The following is a 22932-nucleotide window of genomic DNA, read 5'->3' on the forward strand; positions in this document are numbered from 1 at the left end:
TGTGTGTGTGTGTGTGTGTGTGTGTGTGTGTGTGTGTGTGTGTGTCTTGGTGTGTCTGAGTACCACCCCACTGTCTGTGAGCGTCTCCCAGCAGGGGACACCAATGATTACCTTCACTGCTGTTTGTTTCAAATCATCCAGAGGTAGTGACTCTGGTGTAATATCTGTGTCTGAAAAAAGACTGGCCTCTATCCTTTTTACAGCCTACCCCTCACTCCTTTAACAACCTCTGACCTATTCTCTTCCTCTGTCTCTTGTGTACGCCATCTAACTCAATTTCTGTCCATCTCAAACACACACATACTCGCTCGCCTGTTCCAGCAGGCCGCACTGTAAGAACAGCCATGCCAACATAATATGAGCAGCATGCCAGCACCCCCACAGAGGCCCATGAATAAGAGCTGATAGCAGCAGTGGCAGGTTCAAGCGCAAATTTGGCTGGAGTGCTTTTGCCTTCTATTCTTGGGGCCTCAGGGCTATGGGGTATCATGCTGCTTAATTTATTCTTCAAAACCCTTGAGGAGGCACGCCACTGAAAAGACTCTTCTCTGAACATAGAGCTGAGAGCCATTAAACATTTTCACTGCAACTTGAAGAGAAATAGACAAAATGTGAGACTAATTTGAGGTACCAACCCATCCTATCAAGAGCTAATCATTCAACCCCTTCTGATGAAAAGCCTTAGTTTGATCAATTTGGGGTGATAACAAAAACTAAGTAGGTAAGAAAAAGGACGAAGAGCAACACAACAATAAAAAGAGAAACTGCACAGAAATAACAAAGAAAAAACAAGTTGACAGATTGTCAGAGGGAAGGATGGAGGGGAAAGAGGCAGAACAGTCAGAGATCAAGTGATGACCTTATTAAGTGGTTCTTCCCTGTGTGCTGTGGCGGTGGGGGGAGGCTAAGCCACAATGGGCCAGATGACGACCTCCCTCCACCACCTCCAGCTCTCTCAGCATGATGCAGCATGGCAGCCATCACTCATGCACAGCACAACTTACCATACATTCATATACAGTGTTTCATTCAGCAGTATTTGCATAAGTAAAAAGAAAAAGAGAGAAAAAAATACATTTCTGGCCTAATTCTTAAGATTATTTTTTGTGGGCATTTTTGGCCTTTTTATTTTGATAGGACAGTTGAAGACGTGAAAGGGAAGAGAGAGGGGGAATGACATGCAGCAAAGGGCCACAGGTCTGAGACAAACCCGTGCCCACTGCGTTGAGGAGTAAACCTCTATATATGGGCACCTGATTTACCAACTGAGCCATCCGGGCACCCATTTTTGACCTAATTGTTGTTCTAAAAACAATTTGAACTCAATTAAAGCTACAGTTTTAAAATGCTGCTCTTGTAGCAATTTACTAATAACCCACATGAGACTTGTTCACTAAACAAATTCTATCTTGTAAGCAGAACTGCTTTGTGTAAGAACCCCGGCCAAGCAATGTTTATTACATCAACAGTCAGTCTTGTATCCTGAAAGTGGTGATAAGGGTGGATGTCTATTTTTTACCTTCCAGGAAAAACCCAAAGGTCGTGTCAGGTGATTATGTGTACGAAAATAATTTAAATAAACATAACAATTCATGGCTCAGAGTAGGTGGCCATATAAACATTAAACCAGGTTTTGCTTGCTGTAATCATCCCTTCTGTTCATATTGGCTATTACAAAATCCTTTCTTAATTTGCTTCTACCAAGTGATGTGGGACAAAATCCACCGTCCTCCTTAAGTACAAAAATGTATTTTAAGGTTTAAGTATCTAAAACTTGAGGCTATCCTAGTTTGACAAATCAAGCTAATGTCTTCTTTTAGTTGTTTTTAGTCCAAAGTTCCTATTTTTGTTACTATTCTTCCACTGCAGATAAACAGGAGAACACTGGGGAACATACTGTACAGAGGATCTTTGATCCTAAAAAGACAGCGGATTTTGTCCCTGTGACTTTCATATAAAGAGCATTACGGAGGTATATTTTAATGGCCAGTATGAAAAGACAGAATGATTACAGAAAACAAAACTTGTCTCAATGTTTATATGAGCACCTGACTTGAAATATTATGAACCTATCCTCTTACTATATTCCAACTCTAGAGCTATACTAGTGACAAATGAATGAAATAACACTAATTCACAGGCTGTATCCTTCGTGAAAATGAAAGACACCGAAAAAAGAAGAATGATAATTTCATCTGCTGACCTGACAAGACCGGAACTGGTTGACCAACAGGGTACATCTCTGAGGGTCCTTCCTGCCATCAAGGCCGTCCAGCTCAGTGGCCACCTGATTCAGCTCTTCATCAGCGTAGTAGAACTGGGCCAGGAGCTGAGGGTCCGTCCTCTGTACAGAAACACAAAGAGACAGAAGGAAGTCACTTCCAATACCCGTATAGCTGTTTATGAGAAACAATGTGGTGATGGGAGATGTCTTTGGATGACATTGGGGTTTTCTGTCCCTAGATAATTGAGAATCCATTACTATTCTGGCGATTAGAGTTTGAGCACCTCATCATTTTAACAATTCAAACTTATTATTTTTTATGTAACATATCCAGTGGGTCTCAGTCCCAGACACACTACCAAGGCTTCATGAGAGCTGTAGTTGAAGGACTGATAACCAAACATCATAAGCAAGCCATAAAATTCAATAATTATATCTCTGAATGTTTGATTTTTACTCCAATCACAGCAAAGTGTCCTGGTTCACAAATACAGTATCAGAGTTTCAACAGCCTTTAAATCATCTGAGCCAACCAGACATCTCAAAACAGCAGAGAAAATTGCTAAATATCAAAGCAAATAAGATTTCTATTTAACACCAAACAGAGCACGGGCCGGGCCAAGCCTTGGAAGTCTCAAGATAACATGCTTTATTTTATAAGGGGGATAACGCAAACAGAATCTTACTATACTGTGACAAATATAAATAAACTTCCCATTGTCCAAAACCTGCTAGTTGATCTCATAAAGTGGGTGAACTATTAATTTCTGCTGCAAAATTTAGTTATTGATGTCATGCATTGAGGAACCCGGCAACAATACAGAGCGAGGAATATAACTCTTAATGTGCTGTGTATGAACTATAAGGTCTACTAGTTGATCAGGGGAAGGATTTGTGTTAATCCCTTACACTAGTTTCCATGTCTAGTACTTAGGAATTAACTATTAACTATTGTATACTATTACGAGTAATGCATGAACAAAATACAGTGGCAGGCATGGACAGCTGCCATATGCAGAAAACCAGCTTGATGCCTTGTGGTTTTCTAACTGTGGGCAAGTGAACATACTGTATGAATTACGTATTTTGTTCTGCCAATCCCCTGGTTACAACACTATGTTAGCACAGCACTTTGGTTTTAACAGGTGGAGTATTTAAGTCAGCCTAGTTTCACCCACTCTATAACCAACAGTGAATTTATCTCTTTTAGCCACCTTTTGCTTTTGGCATATAAACCGTAAACTTATGCAAATAAGCCACAAAACTAAGAAAGGGTGATGTAGAAAGAGCAGTCATATCAGGGCAATACAGCTCAAACGTAAAAGAAGCTTGATACAACAACATACTTCCAATCTGTAGGGACAAAAATAAAATCAGGCAAGTAGGGCATTGTATAGGCCAGCAACAACACAATCATTCTTACATTTTGTGAAGGTATTCTGTTGATTTATGAGCAAATACAAGGCAAGGGTTATACAAATTCATATTTATACATAAACACACTTTTAACAAGTATGCAAAGGTAAATGATAAAAAATGGCATTAATCCTGACAAGAAGAGCTAACAAAGGCTTATATAGTGTGAAAGCTCCCCAGAAGAGTTGGTGTAATTAGAGAGGCTGGCACTGGTAGAGAACTTATGTCATTATCTCCCACTCTGCACCCCTCAGTGTGTGTGTGTGTGTTCGCACACACACACACACACACACACACACACACACACACACACACACACACACACCACACCACACCACACACAGCGCAGCAGCAGGGATATAGCATATACAGAACAATTGATCATTTGTGTGCTTAGACCTACCCAAATAATGAAATCATAATTGCAATAAAAACTTTACAGTACATTAAGATGCCAATTTTTAATCACTGCGCACACACACACACACACACACACACACACACACACACACACACACACACACACACACACACACACACACACACACACACACACACACACACACACACACACACACACACACACACACACACCACACACCACCACACACACACACACACACACACACACACACACACACACACACACACACGGGAAGGCTCATGTTAATCAAAAGGTTAATGGTTCTGAAAATGGCGACCACATGCCGAGGTGCATCATAACAAACCACAAGGACCCGATGAAGGTACAGGAGTTTAAAAAGGACAGCATGACAGTGCAGATTGGAAGAAGGGAGAACTACGCCAGCAAACAGGCAGGTTTTGCCTGCAACGCGTCATCTGTCTGGAAATGTTTTTTATGAAGCCAAACTGAATACTGGTATTTACCGAAACCTCTCGCAGGACCTTTTCCCTTAAGTTTGCAGTGCTTCATGTTGCGTGATGCGCTCCCCGTGGGCCCTCACTTTCCTCTCTGAATATGATACATGGTGCTGTTCCCTCACTCTCTCTCATTAATAATGAAACAAACAGCAAGGAGAAAACACAGAGATATAACCTACAGCTGGGGTACTTGTCGCATTATAACTGTAAGTTGGAGGAAAATACTTTATATTTTAAAGGTTATTTGAAGGACTGAGATATGTCACTATATTAAAATTAAATGGTGAGAGCTATATTTTGACAATAAGTAACCTTTATTTTTGTCAATGTCATGGATTTGTTGGGTGGTAATGCAGGTGCAACTAGTATGGTCCTTTACTATGTGGTAATTGAGTTTTCACTTGTCCACAGGTAAAACAGAGGCACTAGGTTGAGTTACAGAACAGCAATGCTGGATTAGAGCTGATTGCCACTTCTTTTTTTGCTTAAGGAAACTTCAGCAGGGCAAATACTTGGTATTTAATCCAAAATAAAACAAGCAACTGCAATTTAGCAGGCAAATATAGGGTTGCACACTCTCCTCAAGTGTTCTTTCTTAACAAGGTCACATACAGTACATGCTCTATATATTTACATAATCTTTGAGGAATGGGAATAGATGGTTTTTATAGCAAAATAATGGAAAATGATTAGTAGACTATAAATAGCAATATTCATCATTGCATTGGCAATACTACAAAATGAGCACAAGGGAAATCTTAATAAACAAGGAAGACAAACAAACAAACCCACTGTAAAAAGAGGTATTTATCTTTACATCCAAACTGAACCTCTGAACAGTGATAAAGGCACCAGTCAGGAGTTAGATAAGACTGGACTTTACACAACGGTACAACAATGAGTGAGTCTATGATACAGATGTCATGATGACCAAACAGGAAACAAGAGGGAGACAGAGCAAGACCTTTTTCTAGCACAGATTGGGTGGCATTCATTTTGAGATTTTTTGAAGCATATAGGCCAACGCTGATGGAGGAAGAAAAGAAGCATTTGAGACAGACGCCATCCTAAAGCCTCCTCCTGCTGCATTCCTCACACAAGAGGGAACATTCCTGCAGCATTGCATCATGGGGGAAACGTCAAAGGCAGGCAATGTTCAAGATATGCTGATTTACTTTCGGATAGACAGCGATGTTCGAGCCGCTTGGTCTACCAGTTGGTGTACCATGAAATAATCATTTATTAAATATTTTTACAAAAGGTTTGAAAAGATGAAGTTACTTACTTCACCCACATTTCTGACACCAGTGTGAGAACCAGAAGCCAGTTGCACAAGCAAGTTCAACCTAAGCCTAGTTATAACATAGTGAATAAATGAAGATTTAAAACACTGCATTAAAAGAGGTTGAACCACACAAAGATTTTACGAAGGGGTTAGTTGTTACTAAATATTTGCACCTATAACTTCCAGGTGTAACTGTTACCAACTGACAGAGCTACTGTTTGCTTTCCTAATATATGCCCAATTTAAAGTGAAGGCTAAAAGAAGTAATGGGATGTGGTCAACAAGGCACTTGATTAAAATGCTGTTTAACTTTTTAAAGATGGAAGTTTTTTTAAATTACATTTTACATAAACATAATTTATCTGAAAATCATAAACATTATGATGAAATTATTTCAGTTAGGTTTACGTAATTCTAAACTGTCTTAATACTATTAAATCCTAAATAAAAATATTTCTCCACGTATACAGATATAATTAAATAAAGTCATACCGACATTTACAAACAATTGGCAGTAAAGATTGAAATATTGTTTGGCCACCTAGTTGATTGCACTACAGATGTTTCTTGGCCACTAATTTATAAATTACAAAATTCTTTACAAGCTAAACTAGCTTTCAAAAAGCTAGTGCAAACAAATCCTCGGTCATGGCAAAAGTCAAAGAAACATCTCATTTAAAACAGCAACTACCATAAGAGGAGCAGTCTCTGAGAGCATAGAAGGTAAGCTGTCTGCTTACATAACATAGGTTGACACAGAGTAAAATATTTACCTGAACATGTACAGTATATACAAGTATAGAGTAAATGGTAAAAAATATGTGGTCTTACAGTAACCTGTAATTTGTAAAAAGAAATGTATGTTGTAAGAAATTTTATAATTTCCAGACTGAAAAAAAAAGAAAATATGGTGACAAAAATAAGAAAATAATCTGACAAGTAGGCCTAACGATTAAATGAAGAAATTGGTAAATGCCTTCCTATTAAAGGTATTAACATTGTTTTACAATAGTGTGTGAACATCTGTGGATCTGACTCCTGAACTTGCGAGTTGTGTCATCCTCCCAATGACGACTCTACCTTGCGTATGTGAAGAAATGATTCAGCAGATTTGGCTCCGGCCCCCTGTGGCGTGCCACTCTCCTGTTATACTCCTGCTGTCAGTTGTCCTAGGTGCCCTCCCCTTGAGATGACTCAAAGACTCTATCCGTTGCGGCCACAAACCCATTATTTCTAACAATTAGGTTTTCAGAGTGACAATTACTGTTAAGTCCCCTAAATCACATCTTTTTACAATGACTCAGTGAAATTTCTGTCCCTTCAGTTTATCATTAAATCAGTAACAGGAGATGACAGTGTGACTCTTATTGAAGCGTGTTAAAGAGAGTTGCCGGATGCTCCAAGATCAACATTTTCATCATCTCAGCCAGCTTTCTTCTTGCGCGGCTGATTCGGGGCTTTATTTCTAATCGGACATTGCGGACAATGGAGGCCGTCAGGCTAATGCTTCATGAACCTCCATAGCATCAGTGCGTGCACATTGAGCCCACTTAAGGGACCGATGAGAAACCCTGCTTCTGCCCTCCATTCTCTATTCCAGGTTCAATTTCCTGCCTTCTGGCTGCCTTCCAAGGATAAGAGGCAAATATTGTAGGAGGGGGAAACCAGTTCACTCTGCTTCATGCAGTCAGTTGGCAGACTGGCAAAAAAGCAGCCGGATACAGTTCATCACCTTATTTATTATTCAGGACTCAGCATTAAAGCCCTGGCAAGAGAGACAATCGTTTTGGTAACAAACAAGGAAACTTCCTCGACCATTATTTATATTACATTTGGCAGGATAAAAGTATAATCAGTCACAATGCAGTCTGCATGGAGTGCTGCTAGGGTGTGTAGAAAGTGTGTCCTTCTGGTGCTCTTCAGCTTAAGGACACTGAGACATTTGGAAGGGTAAAGTTTATAAAAGCCTTTATTATATTTCTTGGCTAAATCATTAAAACAAGACAACACATTTTAGCCGTTGTGGCCTTCATCAAGGGTAGTAGTACCATACTTAGAATGCAGAGTCATTCTTTTTATGTTTGGTTTATCTCTGGAGTTTTTTTCCTCACCCGAGTTGTCTTCTGCAGCTACGAAGTTATTGATGGTTACTTTTGAGGCATAAACTCAGAATATCTAAAAATCATTTATATTTTATTACAGTTTCACATTTTCTATAAAATAAATGTGCAATTAAATCAATGGCACTAATCACAGGTGAGGAGTATGTCTGCACTAACCAGCTGAAAGTTGGATCCACAGCAGACTACAGATTTAACTTCATTGACTCAATATATTCAGTGGTCTGCCCATCTGGACTGAAGGCATAATCTGTGTGTTTGTCTCCTCTTAGAGGGCTGCCCTAATCTGGCGTTTGGACTAAGCAATGACCTGTGCCTGTGCCTGGCACATGGTTTAGCATGACAGGCCGAGGTGACACAGGGGGGCGTCGAGGATTTAGTGGCTACAGTGTGTCTAGGATCCTCTGTTGGTTGTGTGGTGACACCCCTCTTCCCAGCAATTGCAGGGAAGTTCTTATGCAAGACATAATCTGGTTGTACAATGTAGAACTATCTGTTAAATTGTGTCTACAGAGGGGAAGGGGAGTTTTAGATTTACAAAAGCAACATGTATGAGTGTATGAGTCCTGAAGAGACACCAAAGATTGGTGAAGATGCATGCATGCCCACTATCTTTATTAAAAATACCAGTGACAGAAAATACTGGCATGCCCAGCATTTAAGAATGAATCTGTCATGATTCCTCCGTGCCATTTTGAACCCCCCCCCCCCTCACTGCTGAGGATGTGCATGACTTACAGTCAGGCTTATTCTGTCTGCATGCCTTTCATTGTTCCGAATGGTGACTGAGAACGGGCATTGCTCCGGCTGTCCCAAATACACACAATGACAGCCGTGGACAGCAGCCGTACATGTGTTAGTCAACACACATCTTTGAATGCTATCTACAATGATTAAATGTATGCATGTCAGCATGCCTGTGCAACTGAGATTGCATCCTCATTGAAAAGGCACATACAAAAGTTCTGTACTTTTGTTACTCCCCTCTGGCACATAAAAAAACTTCAGGATGAAAACACATATTTTTTTCTCATTCAAATATTAGTTAAAATATAAATGTTTATCGAAAATCTTGTTTTAATTTGTCAATTATTCAGCATTTATTATCACCCCGGCCAGTAAGAACAAACACTCGGGCTGCTAAAGAGAGACATCTCTCATTTTATCTTCTGTCAACTGTAACCAAGGCCAAAATCTAATCCCAAAAATACAGGCCTACTGTTCTCCTCCTCTCCCTCCAATTCTTCCCTGCTGATAAGACAGCACCTAGAGCAGAAGGGATGGCATTTCATTTTCTGGCTCTTCCTAGAACAATCAGACTCATAATATAGACAAAGGGCACCTTGAATGCATGCTTTATGTTTATCATCAGTGACAATGAAGAGAGGAATTTGAGCCCTTGATCAGGGAGGATCCCAATTATTACCAATAAGAAATGTGATGTAGAAAATGAAGGCAGCCTCTAAGTCAATAACAGGACAAGTTTATTGTCTGTGGTACCTTTAAATCTCACTTTTCTTCCACAGCTATTTTCTTTCAATCATCGCTTCCCAACACCCCAGACAGTGGGCCCTGATTCCCCAATCCTGCAATGCATTTAAAATAGGCCTTCAATCGCCTGGCCTGTCTCAAGCTGCACTAGGGTCAGCTCTCTAAATCCCGGCATCTGACACCAAATCAATTACCACATGGCTGGTGGGTAAGCAGAAAGGGACATCCACAAAGAACTCAGAAACAAGGCTAAATATGAAGCCACGCTGGCCACTGCTCAGCAGTTTGCCTTTCCCTCTTCCTTCGACTTCGTGCCAACAGTGCAGAATCCACTTTGCAAAGACAAATCGCTTCACCTGCTCTCAGTTCTTCCACTAGCATGTAAGCAATATTCACAAACAAACCAGAGTAGTGATAAATGCCAAATGAAGGGCAAGAAGGTGAGGTAAATCATGTAAACAGCAGAATCTGCTACAGCCAGGTACAGCTACAGCCTATAATTTTATATTTTTTATACATGGTTATATATTACTGACGATTATTGTTTAGTAATTGTTTGGTCTATAATATGTCAGAAAACTGTAAAAAATGCCCATCATGATCTCCTAAAGGTCCAAGTAAATCAAAAGAGTCTAAGACAAAAATTACACAGTTTAAAATGGACAACAAAAGCAGCAAATACTCACATTTAAGAAGATGGAACCAGCGCTAAGAATTTTTTGTTGATCAACCAACTGAAACGATCAACAGATTATTAAAAAGTGTTGCCAATTAATTTTCTGAATTTTTCTAATTGTCAATTAATTGTTTCAGCTCCAGGTGACATGCCGTTTGTACAAACCTTCAATATTATTTAAGTCATCAGCTGAGTTCATGGTGTATCAATTTGAAGACAATTTGTACTTGAAAATGCATCTTGGGTTTTCAATAGCAGTCACAGATTTTTAGAAAGCGTTAGAAATAACAACTATTCTATAACTCTATTCAGCCTGCCTCCACTTCCACACAGATCTTAGCTTTTTTTTTTTAATTAGACATCTATTGCTGTTTTAACCTTGTGTCATAATCACCTCTTTATAGATGCAGATTTCCTTCCAAAAATCAAATTCAATGGCTCCATTTTAAGTAGGGCCCACAAAGCTGTCAACAGAAGGAAAAGTGTCTCCTGAGTGAATGTTAAGTAAAAATGTGTTGCTTTGTCAAAATCATCAGCTGTCAACATGTCAGGTTTTTTTGACAGTGTAGACAAAAATCTTTAAAGCATCTTTTATGGTGGCTTGACGATGATTTATAACCATGATAAATACTTACATGCCTTGTCTGTTTTATTAACATGCACACATAAACAACTTCACAGCACTGATTTTATGGGACTTTAAACGTCATTACCTTAAATCATTGAATATATATATATGTATAGGATAAACTTTTATTTAGAGCTGCAATGATAAGCCCAACAACACTTGTTGATAGATTATTTTTTTTAAACACAAATCCCAAAAATCATTGGTTCTAGTTTATCAAATGTAAACATTTGCTGGTTTTATTAGTTTTTGAGGATTGCAAATGGAAAACATCTGGATTTTGGACTGCTCGGAGAAAACAAGACATTTGAACATGCCAACTTGGGCTTTAGGGAATTGCAATGGAAATTGTCATGGAATACATGATTATTTGATTAAAGGAGAATTCTGGTCAATTTCAACACGTGGCTCTGTTGTTTGGAAATCTGGAGTGCTGTCAGTAGCAAGAAAAACAAAAACAGTTGGTGCTGCCTACACTGTGTTATCCTCCTGCTAGCGTTAGCAACCAACAGGCTTAAACAGGGCAAGTTTTAAACGTGTTGTGAAAGACGAGATAAGTTACACTGTTGGGTCGGTTTTATACCCAAAACCAAACAAAGGTTCTTCCATGATTTGAATGCCCCGCTGACCATGTTTACCCTAGTTTTCCTCTGTGTGCCTACATGGACTGTGTGTCTTGTTAACTGTAGTTTGATGTTCTACACTCCAAAATTGGTCTTTTATTTTACTATATACTACTAAAGCTGCATAAAAAAGCATGTGGAGGTAAGAAATGTAGCTTTTAAGGCTATACATTAATGGTACACTAAATGAATAAATAACTAAAATATTGACATAATATGACATAAGAAATAAATGGAATTTGTGAAATAAATAAAAAAGTATAATAAAGTTACACTGAAAAACTACTTTTAAACTGAGAAATGTTGTTATGGTCAACTCTGTTAAGAGAACCATTATACAGTATATAATTACATTCTTCTAGAATCAGTGACCTGTTACATGTTGGATGACCTAATCAGGCATTAACATTACATATGTTCATTCACTTGCTAACAGTCTACGTTGTTACACACTAACAAATGTTGGACGTTTCGTTAAGGAGTGCAGAAAGTATCAGCTACCCACGTTCTAAACTGTCCGGTGGGGAGATCGGGGAATGAAAGGCAAATTAGTACTATCCTGTAGATGGAGGAGAATGCACCCGGTGTAAGCTGTGAGCCCGTCACATTGACAGATGAGGTGGTGTGGAGCTGGTCAGCTCCTGAATGCCTGATGAAATAACAACCAAGAGAGAAACACAGGCTACAGAGGAAGTGTACACGTTAAGCCTCCTGACATCTCTCTCTCTCTCTCTCTCCACCAGTCACTCTGCAAGTTGGCTGGTGATAAATGAGAGGTGAGTAGACAGTGGCCATTTTGACTGTTTGGAAACCTGAGCCAGGTGTCGTCTTTGTTTGGGACTGCAGGGATGTGTGCTGAAGCAGATTTTTTTTTCTCCCCTGATTTCACCCTCTCCAAAGCCTCTATACCAACCTAAAACTTTTTTCTTCAGAATGAAAGTTCAGCTTATAAGCAGTCAAATAAAAGCATACAAAATACCTAGAGCAAGATGTAAGATCTTTGAAAATATTTTTGAAAAATAAAAGGTAAACTATTTGCACAAAAGAACTGGCTAAATCCGTCAAAGGCCTAGAAGGAATGTGAAAGATATCCTTGTTTTAGGCAGGTTAACTGTTACAGCCTTTTCCGGCAGACTTACAGAAGAGCGGGACAATCCATTCTTATACATTCATCTTTTTCCAGAAATTGGCACTTTGATGACAGAGTCAGGTGAAATTGACAGGTACATGATGTCCCACACAGAAGTGCATACTACTCTCTAACACACTGGTAAGGGATTGTGTAGCAGGGGCAAAATAAAGTCCTCCTCAGTGGGACTTCTCTAGGGAAGTAAAGAGCAGCTCTGGAAATATCAATAGCTCAGCTTCAGTCAAGGGAACATGCTGATTCACCATTTTTCTGTCTCCAGGAGAACATAGTTCAATAATAAATGGCTTACTGTTGATGCAAAATGACAATGCAATGCGGTGTTCAACTATGAATGCCAGAATATGTGGGTTGGGCACATATTTTAATCACCACACAAAATATTTTCTCTCTGTGCAAAACAGAAACTACTTACTAGCTTAGCTGCTGTTCAGTAGTAAGAGCATAGAGCGATCTGAACCCTAATTTCATTGCTGTTGTCTTTTTATACTGATTGGCATAATTACAGAGGTTTTAAGTGATTCCTTTCTTCACTCCTTTGAGGCAGAACTGATTATTTAAAACCCACAGACTTATGTGTTATTTTGTTGATTCCTACCATGGCTGTGATTTGGCAGAAAATGCACTGATGTAATAGCTCAGCACTTCAGAGTCAGTAGTCATTCATGAATGTGACAATACTCTGGTGAACCCCAAAACTTAGGTCTGACCTCAACAACAGACCGCGAAAATGCTGTGACAGCAAACGTGGTTAAACAGAGAAAAGAGGAGTGACGCAGGTGTGTCTATGTGGTAAAGAGCGGGTGAATAATATATAATCACAGGCATTTTATTGTATCCCTGTCTGACATTACTGTTGCAAAAACTCCCAATTACTGTTAATGTTTGATATGGAAATGTGGTATTCTATTATATGAGACTCTGACCTATCAAACTTATTCTGACTATTTTATATATATATTGTAAATTGACAAACCTTTTAAGTAAAGCAAAAAATTGATTTTCAATGCCAATGCATTTCTATCCCCAACTTGTTTAAGAGGCTGTCTGCAGTATATTTTTTTAAGTTTCTATCAATAGAAAAATCTGCTTTCGGGACTCATAATCTACAACAGCTATGACGCAAGATCAACCGTTTATGTGTGGCTCTTTACTAATATACTAAAAGGACGCTATGCATTAAACACACTAAAATGTTATTCTGGCCTGTTGACTTGCTCTGTACTTGAGTGTGTGGACTAGAAAAGAGAACTTCAGCCTTTTTATAAAAAGTCAAGATTATTAGTACAAAAGTACAAAAAAAAGGTACAAAAAGAGTACTAAAAGTTCAATATTAAAAAAAAAATTCAATATTTTTTTGTAAATCCATAATGTTTTTATATAAATGCCATGCAGTTGATAATAATAACCTTCTGTACCCATCCACCAGAAGAGGCTGCATTAGAATACTGTGTAGTACAAGTGTTATGCATCATTTCCCAAAGTGCTTTTCAGTGGAAATTTGCTGTCTTCTCAGTAAATAGAAAAAAACTTTCCATAAGAGCATATGAGTAATTGGAGCAAGGTGATGACTGCATATAGGCTGTAAACCCATGTTAAAAATTAAAACATTTAAAACTCAGAATTCTCTAGAAGTAGACCAGTTAAAAGTTTTTTAATCCATCTTGGGCACAAAATCTGTGACTGTTTGTTACTCAAGTGAAAAATTCTGTATGATGAAACAGCACTAAAAAATCATACACTGATCAATCACAACTGTCTTCAGATTGATGCAGTGTGCAAGTCGTCGCATACAAGTACAGTGTTTTACAATTTCTCCTCCTAAAACTTAAAAGTGAACAAGAATTCCCTCCCTGGAGAAATAATCAAATTCACTCAAACTAAAAAGGGCTGCAGTTGGCTTTTCTTAAACTGTTCATTTAACAAGGTGATCAAGCCTTCGATACTTCCTATGCTGTGTCAGGCATGTCTCCACACACGGAGCACATCCATTACTAGCTCACCCTAAAAGGGATGATTTTGCCTACAAAAGGTGTGTCTTGTACCTGAACAGTAGTTGATTTGATTTGTTTTGCTTTAACAACAATGTATCCAGTTTGGGGTCATGTCTACAATCAATAAACAAACCACACACATATAAATACAACAGAGGTGACACAATTACAAATGAACTTAAACAATTAGAGAAAAAATAACTATTTTGATTATGTGATTAGTTGTGTCAGTCAATTTTCAAGCTTAAATACCCAACATTTTACCTCTCAGTTGTGAGGTTTTGCTGATTTTCTTTGTCTTATTTGATAGTAAATGAAATACCTTTGGGCTTTGTACTATTACTAGACATAGAAGAATTTGTCTATAGTTACCTAATGGTTAAACGGTTAAGAAATAACCTGCAGATTAATCAATAATGAAAATATTAGTTGACGCCTTAAAATGCTATAAACTTTTTATTTACTTTTATTTACTTTCTTATCAAAACGTCCTATTCTGAATGACATTATTATTATTAACATTAATACAGTTTTTAATATTGTTTTATTATCATAATTGTGTGTGTTCTTATGTGTGTTATATTTTAACTAAGGTTTTATAAGTAATTTGGGACTATAAAAACCGAAAGAAAATCACTTCAACAATACATTAATGACAATGCCAGCTGAAGAGAGCAGTAAATCAATCAGTATAATTCAGTATACATTGTTAGGCTATAACACTGCATCAACAACAACAACAACAACAAAGGGATAGCTACTGGTTAATTCTGTACAGTGTAACATCAGGAACACAGGCTAACGTTAGCAGATGTGTGGCAGTTTACGAAGTGATCAGGCTAGCAAGCCACAACGATCGGCTGTTGTGCTAGCTATCTCCAAAGCTATGCATAAAAAATGACTGACTGCAGAGCTGACACAGCGTGTGAATCCAGGATAACTTACCTTGGGCTTATACAGCCACTTCCGAAAGCGGTTCATCGTTACCTCGCCACCTTCCTTTGTCACCAACCCCTCCTCTCCTATCCTGTACCTGTGTGTCTGACAGTATCAGCGGCTGACTGCTAAGCTAGCTACCGCTGGTGGGTTAAGATACGCAAAATGTACAAAACACAATGTACGGTAAGTTGTCCTGAACGTTACAAAACGGCCCTAAAAGCTTACAAGGGATATATTCGAAAAAAAACGACTTATTTCCATCTTCACTGAATCGCGAGGTTGGCTGCCTGTCTCCCCCGCCCGGCCACTTAGCAAGTCCTGACGATACAGACAAGCGGAGCACCGACGACTCCGTGGCTCTGCTGTTCTCTGCCTCTACTTGATGACAGTCACGTTGACAACATTCACCTCCCACTTTCCCAGGAAGTGATGCCTTCATGTGCTGCTCCTAAATACAGCGTTCCCAACTGCTTTTGGTCGGAAATAGGATTAAAAACAGACAATGTAATCAGCATCAGCAAAGACTCAAGAAAATAAATACAGAATGGATATATTACAGTAAAAGGTGTGTTAAAAAAAGACACTATAGCAAAATAACAAATATGTAGCCTAATATATAATAGTTTCACAAAGGGAACGAAGGAAGGCTGTACGGCTTACTGCAATGTGTGCAAACATATTGATCAGGATGTGTGCAAAGGTTAACTGTATGCATAATATGTGCAATAGCCAAGAGCCATGAGCACTGAAGTGTGACTCTTCTTTTGTTTTGTTTTGTTTTTAAAGATCTTTCCCAGGCCTGTTTATTTATAAAAGAAATACTCCACTTTTCATGATTAGGGTCTGTTATGTTTTTACCACCCAAAAAATTGAATCACCCATTTAAAATTTCTTAAAATTACATCTAGGTCTAATCCTTCTTCCTTGTTGAAAAATCTAGAGTCTGTGGATATGAAAATAGTCATAAAATTAAAAGTGGGACCACTGAATACAAGATGTCTACTACTTCGCTGAAAAGATCACTCTCAGAAATGTGTACAAGTTATCACATTAAACTTGTGTAAATTGCAAATTAGATTACGATTGGCTTTCAAAATACTTGTGATATATAAAATAAAATCCCTGCTTTTCTGTACAGGTCTTAAATTCAGATTTGAGTTCAGCACAAATAAACCAAATAAATTTACCTCTTCAGAAGACAGACCAATGATTCAAGTAAAGTAACAATGAGCAACAAAGATTTTTGAGCAGAGTGGGACTTAAATTCAAGTTACTGAGTTAGGCCTACTTTGCATCAGACATGTACATTGAGTTGTGCAAATCATTCTTGGAACAGGAGGTGGCAAAACAATCTAAGCTCAAGGTCCACTCACTTGTTCTGGAGCTTTCAACCGTCTTCATCAGCAGAGGGTTGACAGCTGAGTTTGCTCAGTTGTAGAGGTTTAATAACAAGAAAAAAATAGCACATGTTTATTTACTGTTTTGTATAGAATAGTGTACTATCCTATTTAAGGTATGTATACATTTTAAAACTAAATGTGTGACCACTGCAGATTAAAAAAACAGTGACTTTGTTTGCCCACAAAATCAGTTTATGTTAATCAGATCATGGCTGGAAATCAGACGATGCATTGTGAGACTATAAAACCCCAGGTCGCATGTGATTTTTTAGTTTTAGCAATCAGCTTTTTTAGTAACTTTTCTCTACAACAGTTATTTGCAACAACCCCACATAGGCCTGATGCCTTCATTTTATTATAATTATCAGCCTGTATTTTCTATTTGCCTATTGTATTTGTCACGTTGACATGCGTATTGAAGTCCGACAGCACTTGAAGGCAGCGCGTGGCTGGCAGAGACGTCACAATATGCTACGTCATAATTATTGTTATGGTAGCCAACAAAGGATCAGGCTGTCACACTGTTAATCTGCATCCGATGAATTAAAACCATGGACCAAACCAAAACAACACAATGATTTAAAAAAAAAAATCTCTCGTTAATTGAAATACATGTTGATAATTCCCATTTGCAAGGCCCTATTTTGACTTTAGACGTTTGAGCCAGAATACATTTCTGTTTACACAAGTGTGTTGCTAAGCAACGACTAAACATGGCAACGATTTCCCCGCTGAAAACAAGCCGCTCCGTGAATACTTTCTTTTAATATGTATCTTTCAATAGCAAACACTTTAGTTCAGTATCAGGTAGAAGTAAAATGTTACTTTTTCACAATCTATAGGCCTTCGTGAGTATTGAGGATACTTTAGACTTTTCTCTTAGCAAAGATCTTTTCACCACAGTTATCAATCTCCACCAGGTTTCTGCAGATCGATACAAAATGGCATCAAGCCATGCATCACTTGCCAAGGAGGCCATTGCACTGCTCCATAAGTTCAGTGCTGGCAGACAGTGTTTGGATGACTTCATGGAATATGCTTCTAAGGATCTGCAGGTGGGTAGACTCAGATCAGTACCCTGATGCATGCTTGTGCTGACACCTGACTATCTCATTTTGTTTGTTGCAGAACATTGGTACTCTGCACAAGAAGTTCATACTTGATGTCGTTTCTGGATGCATAGAGCACAAAAAGTTACTGGACGTAGTTATCAATGTCTTCTATGGCCAGAATGGGAAATGCTTATCTAGAGGTGACCGCAGCCAGTTTGTCAGTAAGTTCATGACCTAGCTAGCTAAACAAACATATAAAGTATAATGCACATTTGACTCTGAATAAAACTAGATTGCCACTGACATGTTTACAATACTATGTTGTTCTTCAGTTATCTGTTACCTTGCCATATTTTCACTTGATGACCTTGGACTTCAGCGTTTTAGCAACATTATCAAATCTCTGGACATCAAGAAGATGCACATGGTAAGAAACGCTGATCACAGTAGTGTTGTTGCATTGGAGTAATCAATAGCTACATCACTGTGCCCTCTGTGTGTGTATTGTGTTTGGCTGTACAGTTCTTGACTTTCTTCTTCACAAACCTCACCACGTGGATACAAAATGAGTGGAATAGTATCTATGACGCTGCCTATGTGGAGAAACACTTGATTATCCCTCTGCTAAGGTGAGAACAGTACAGCAACATATTTAGTAGGAAATCAATGTCTTTCCAAAGGCAAGGAATAAAGGAATAAAAGCATATTTGTACCTTCAGATGGCGCCCTCAGATGGATAGTCTCATGGACCGGCTTGCTGTCACAATATCTGGTGGGAGTCAGATCAAGAAGGCTCCAATCAAAACCACTGAGCCCCAGGAGTTCTCTCTCTCCAAACCTAAATCTCGACCTCTGCCCATGCCTGAGCTCATTCCACAGCAGGAAAAATCAAAACCAGTCAGCCCCATTTGCAGTTATAGCATAGCAATATTCGCTTGAAACATTGGCATACAGTTTCTGTTTACTGTCTTATATAGACTACAAGACATATCATTAAGCTGTTTATTGTGTTGGTGGACTCAAAAGGCTTTTTGTTTTATAGGTGCCAAAAAGTACATACATGGCTCCTAAAGAAATGCAGATGATGGAGGAGATCAAACAAAAGAACCATCAAAAAACTGAGGTACAATATCTGCTTTCACCCGTTATCATCAGAAAACGGCTATGACATCTAAAAGGCAAATTATGCTCTGTTATATTAATGAAAGAAAGAAAACAAGTTTTGACAGAAAGACTAGTTGTAAATCAACAGCAGGTACATATTCACAACAACAACAACAGTTAAAACATTACATTACAGTACATTAAAAACAAATTTTTAGTATAAAGTATTAAATTATCATATTTTGGAATTCATTTCTGTTAAAGTGGCATAAATACAATTACTATCATCATTTTATCATCAGCACGTGTACTGGCTTTATTACTTCACATTTGTTTTTCACCAAAGGAACTGCTCTATGAGGCAAATGTAAAACAGTTCAGATGTGGAAATCCAGAGAAGTCTCAACACACCAAGGTAGGGGCTATTGTCTGTGCTTTCCATGGATTTCCAAAGTACTATTATTAATTCATGCCTTCATGCTTACTTAGATAGATAAAAACCAGATGTAAGGAGAAAATTTACCACCGAGTGAGTCAGTGGACAGTTCAAGTCAGATCACATTGCTGATGAACCATCATTTATATTGCAGAGAGCGATGTCTCAGATTAAGGCGGACTTGGATTCAAAACTCAAATTCAATTCATTTCATTGCTCTGAACTTCCCTCCAGTAATACGGTGAGTTCTAATTATTTCACCTGCTTCAGTGGATCAGTCTTTAGTATGATAGTGATGAATTTGAACTAAGGAAGGCATAATATCCACTTGCATGGGGGTTTTGTTCTGATTCTGTTAGATAAACAGCTGGCCCATCAAGCTCAACAGTGCAGCCATCCTGAGACAGGGGGCGCTATATGACCGTCAGTTGGAGGAGGAGCTGCAAAGGTACGGCACATCATTTGATTGCCAATGCTTGACCTATTTTAGGGGGATTAAACATCTCAGTATCATCAGTGATTACTGATGTGTCTAACTGAATTGGGAGGGGGGCACAGTTAGTAGCCTAAACAAATCCTCAGATGGGTTTTTGTTTGGCAGATACCGCTAGAACAAAACACTACCATGTTTATTTATAATTTTGAGATGACCCCTTCATGAAATGGATGGTTTAACAAAATATTTAATACAGCAAAAAGTGCTTAAATTTATCAATATATTGACTCATCCCTTGGGCGAAAGTGCAGAATAAAACCACCTATACCTATTGCTTGGATTTAATTGCCCTAATATTGCCCAGTTATCTACCCTAGTCCTCAAAACAAAAGTATGTATTCATAAAAAAACTAGAGCATAGAGGCTTTTAAATTCTAGGGTGTCATAGGCAGATATTTCACACAGACACCCTGCAGCTAAGCCCCACTCCTCTACCTGAAAATGGAATTGTGTTGGCTGTTTTAGGACGTTCCAATTAAAATAAATTAAAACACATGACACATGATGCTGCTAACTATGTCAGGCCGATTACTCGTGCTGGCTAATTTACACATCAAACAAAGTATGCTCTTTGGCATGAACCGTTTAACTTTAACTTTTGAACTGTAGAGATTGACTCTCATATTTTCATACATTTTAGCCATCCATGTACATTTTAACCACATTTATACATTTTAAACTTTTGCATACATTATTTAAACCCTGATGGGCTACACATAAATAAAGCTCAACTGCAGCAGAAGTAATATCTCTGTGTTTGTGACACAGAATGGAGAGTCTGGTGGAGGGGGCACGTGAGCCCTCGTCTTTCCTCCAGTGGCAGAAGGAGATGCGTGAGAAGGACCTTCAGGAGGAGCTGGCCAAGATTGAGCGCAGGCGTCTGGAGGGACGCATCAGTTATGAAGAGGCAGCTATGGCCCGCACACGCATAATGGAACGCAACCAGAAGACTGCTCAGCTGAAGAAAGAAGAGGTGGGTAAAGATCCCTCCCTCAACAACCAATAAGAAAAGGCATTTACAGAAGATTACACAGTGCTTTAAAGTGTGTAAGAAGATGACAAAAGTATGTCTGCTCTCTACAAACACCCTATAAAGAAGTAATTTTAAGGGAATTCCAATTATTCATCAATTATAGAGTGTTTTATTAATGATTGCTTTCTTGTTTCTTGTAGACAGCTCAGCTGATGCGGAGATATGCTGAGAAAAGGTTGCAAGAGGAAAAAGAAATGAGAGACTTGGTGCAACAAGTGGCAGAAGGACACAAGAACTCAAAAACAGCTAAAGAGAAGTTACAGAAAATCAAGCAAAGTATAGGTATGGCTACTCGTTTGACATTATGTGCAATACAGTGATCACTCATTCATTTCCTTTTCATTCTCCTCATTTTCACACACATTTTACAGTGAAAGAAGTCGCAGAGCAAAGACGAGAGCTCCTTCGCCAAGCATTGGAGGAAGCACAAGCAGAGCTCAGCAGGAGATTTGAAATCATCTGTGAAATCCGTGCCATTGAATCGCTTCCTCGCGTTAGAATCAGGAATTTTGACGACTCAGAGGTGAGTGAAGGAAAGCATGGGCGCCCATTTAACATACCTTTACGTTGGCTTTACTCCTTGTGTCATGCTGAATCTGTTGTCCCATGTCAGACTGCAGGCCATGAGCTGCTGGGAGAGATGTCCCTGGCGGAGCTGAAGGAGCGGCTGGCTCTCCTGAGGGAGGCGCAGCAAACAGAGCAGCAGGAAAAACGGGAGCACATCCTGGAGGAGAAACAGAACAAGAAGCAGCTGCTGTTGGAGCAGCTGGACGCCATCAACCTCCACACAAGAGCGCTGGCACAAGCTACTGCCATAAGGTCAGGATAATGTTTGGCCCTGATTTGATTATGGTTAGTAGGAAAATGTGGGTCAGAAGCAGACACTTATACAAACATACAAATATCACACACAGTTTTGGCATGTTGCAGGAAAAAGGAGAGGGAAGCCAGGCCAGGTTTTCGGCAGGCGATGACTCGGGATGAGACCGTTTTGGCTCTGCAGAAGAAGCTTGAAGAGAAACAACAAGAGCGCCAAAGACTGAAGCAAATTGAAAGCAGGAAGGCCAAACACTCTGAACAGGCAGCAGCACACACAGAAGAGAGAAACACAGGAACACACGGCAAAGTGAGTAGGAATGCTCAGCAGCCTAAGTTGCCAGCATTGTCTGTTTATGTTAGTGTTGGGATTTTTCTCACTTGAAGCAGTTTTTGCAGTATTTGTCTCTCTCTTTCTTGTTCTGCCAGAAAAGCTTGACAGTGAAAAGCTGGGAGGAATTGGAGCTGAGCTTAGAGCGTCACATCCAGAAGGACTCTCCTTATGTTGTTTCTCAGACAGAAACACTCAAGACATAAATATGTTCCACAGGCCTGTGAATGTTTAATTTTAGATCAGAAGGGTCTCTAGTTATATTTGTTGCAAGTAATGTGTGGGGTGGTTAGGTTTTCATCTTTTTGTTGTGTTCTTTGTCCTATTTTGCATTAAAATTGTTGGAAAAAAATGTTGAGTGCCGCTACGATTCGTTTTTACAAATAAGCTAACAATTACTAGTATGATTAGCCTTTTGTGGATTCCCTGTGAGTAATTATCTGGAATTGTGACTTATAATAAAATGTGGATTAAGGTTTGTTATGTTCAGTTAAGCTCACAAAGGTCTCCCCAAAGTAAATTCCAACCACCTGTGTGTATGTAGCATGAAAAGGGAAGTGGATGTTCAACTTCCAACTTATAAAGGAAATGTCCCTTCCTCAAAACAATTTTGGTGTTACTTTGTGACTTGTTTTGGTAACAAGTTACTGTACAAAATGTCACTCATGATTACTCATCATCAAGAGCTCAAGAGCCCATTGCAAAGCAGAACTATGGATAGAAAATGTGACATACAGTCAAAAATGTGACAGCAAATCGGTAGTTTTACAATGCACTATTATCTAAATACACAGACAGGGATATATATATATATATATATATATATATATATATATATA

The 22932-nt window shown here is 38.8% G+C and overlaps 2 protein-coding genes and 1 long non-coding RNA gene across 11 annotated transcripts in view; 1 reads left to right on the top strand and 2 right to left on the bottom strand.

Annotated features, from left to right (window-relative positions):
• Positions 1-15811, bottom strand: part of zfyve28 (zinc finger, FYVE domain containing 28) — a 23026-nt gene extending 7215 nt beyond the window's left edge. For 3 of the 4 annotated variants that reach the window (XM_032500590.1, XM_032500589.1, XM_032500592.1), the window contains exons 1-2: positions 15432-15810; positions 2204-2344 (exon numbers count right to left, since the gene is read on the bottom strand). In XM_032500590.1, coding sequence (XP_032356481.1) covers positions 2204-2344; positions 15432-15467 — 177 coding nt within the window. In that variant the 5' untranslated portion in view covers positions 15468-15810. Of the gene's footprint in view, positions 1-2203; positions 2345-15431 lie in introns of all 4 variants that reach the window. The other variant, XM_032500593.1, reaches the window with a different exon arrangement.
• Positions 15812-17358: 1547 nt separating this feature from the next.
• Positions 17359-22435, top strand: cfap99 (cilia and flagella associated protein 99). 6 transcript variants are annotated; one of them, XM_032501182.1, is made up of 16 exons: positions 17359-17632; positions 17746-17880; positions 17954-18077; positions 18210-18304; positions 18400-18506; positions 18597-18774; positions 18920-19000; positions 19328-19396; positions 19572-19658; positions 19777-19865; positions 20682-20886; positions 21087-21228; positions 21318-21469; positions 21560-21765; positions 21877-22076; positions 22192-22435. In XM_032501182.1, exons 1-16 carry the CDS (start codon positions 17594-17596, stop codon positions 22326-22328), a joined length of 2046 nt encoding a protein of 681 aa, XP_032357073.1. In that variant the 5' UTR covers positions 17359-17593; the 3' UTR covers positions 22329-22435. The 6 variants fall into 6 exon arrangements, with proteins under 6 accessions (XP_032357073.1, XP_032357075.1, XP_032357071.1 ...); XM_032501180.1 differs by having other exon boundaries at positions 17362-17632; positions 17954-18098; XM_032501181.1 differs by having other exon boundaries at positions 17362-17632; positions 17954-18098; positions 21877-22072; positions 22197-22328.
• Positions 19960-21662, bottom strand: LOC116670598 (uncharacterized). The gene is made up of 2 exons (XR_004327061.1): positions 21507-21662; positions 19960-20871 (listed from the first exon to the last, which is right to left on the bottom strand). It is a non-coding gene; the product is annotated as an uncharacterized LOC116670598 (long non-coding RNA).
• Positions 22436-22932: the final 497 nt, after the last annotated feature.

Source organism: Etheostoma spectabile, chromosome 20 (assembly GCF_008692095.1).
Source record: "Etheostoma spectabile isolate EspeVRDwgs_2016 chromosome 20, UIUC_Espe_1.0, whole genome shotgun sequence".
Taxonomy (NCBI): Eukaryota; Metazoa; Chordata; class Actinopteri; order Perciformes; family Percidae; genus Etheostoma; species Etheostoma spectabile.

Excerpts from the sequence above, each read along its gene's own strand:
- cfap99 (XM_032501180.1), top strand. The coding sequence starts at position 17,594 with ATGTATCTTTCAATAGCAAACACTTTAGTTCAGTATCAG. Across the intron at positions 17,633-17,745 it reads ACACTTTAGTTCAGTATCAG|GTTTCTGCAGATCGATACAA; the intron begins GTAGAAGTAAAA and ends AATCTCCACCAG. Across the intron at positions 21,470-21,559 it reads GGAATTTTGACGACTCAGAG|ACTGCAGGCCATGAGCTGCT; the intron begins GTGAGTGAAGGA and ends GTCCCATGTCAG.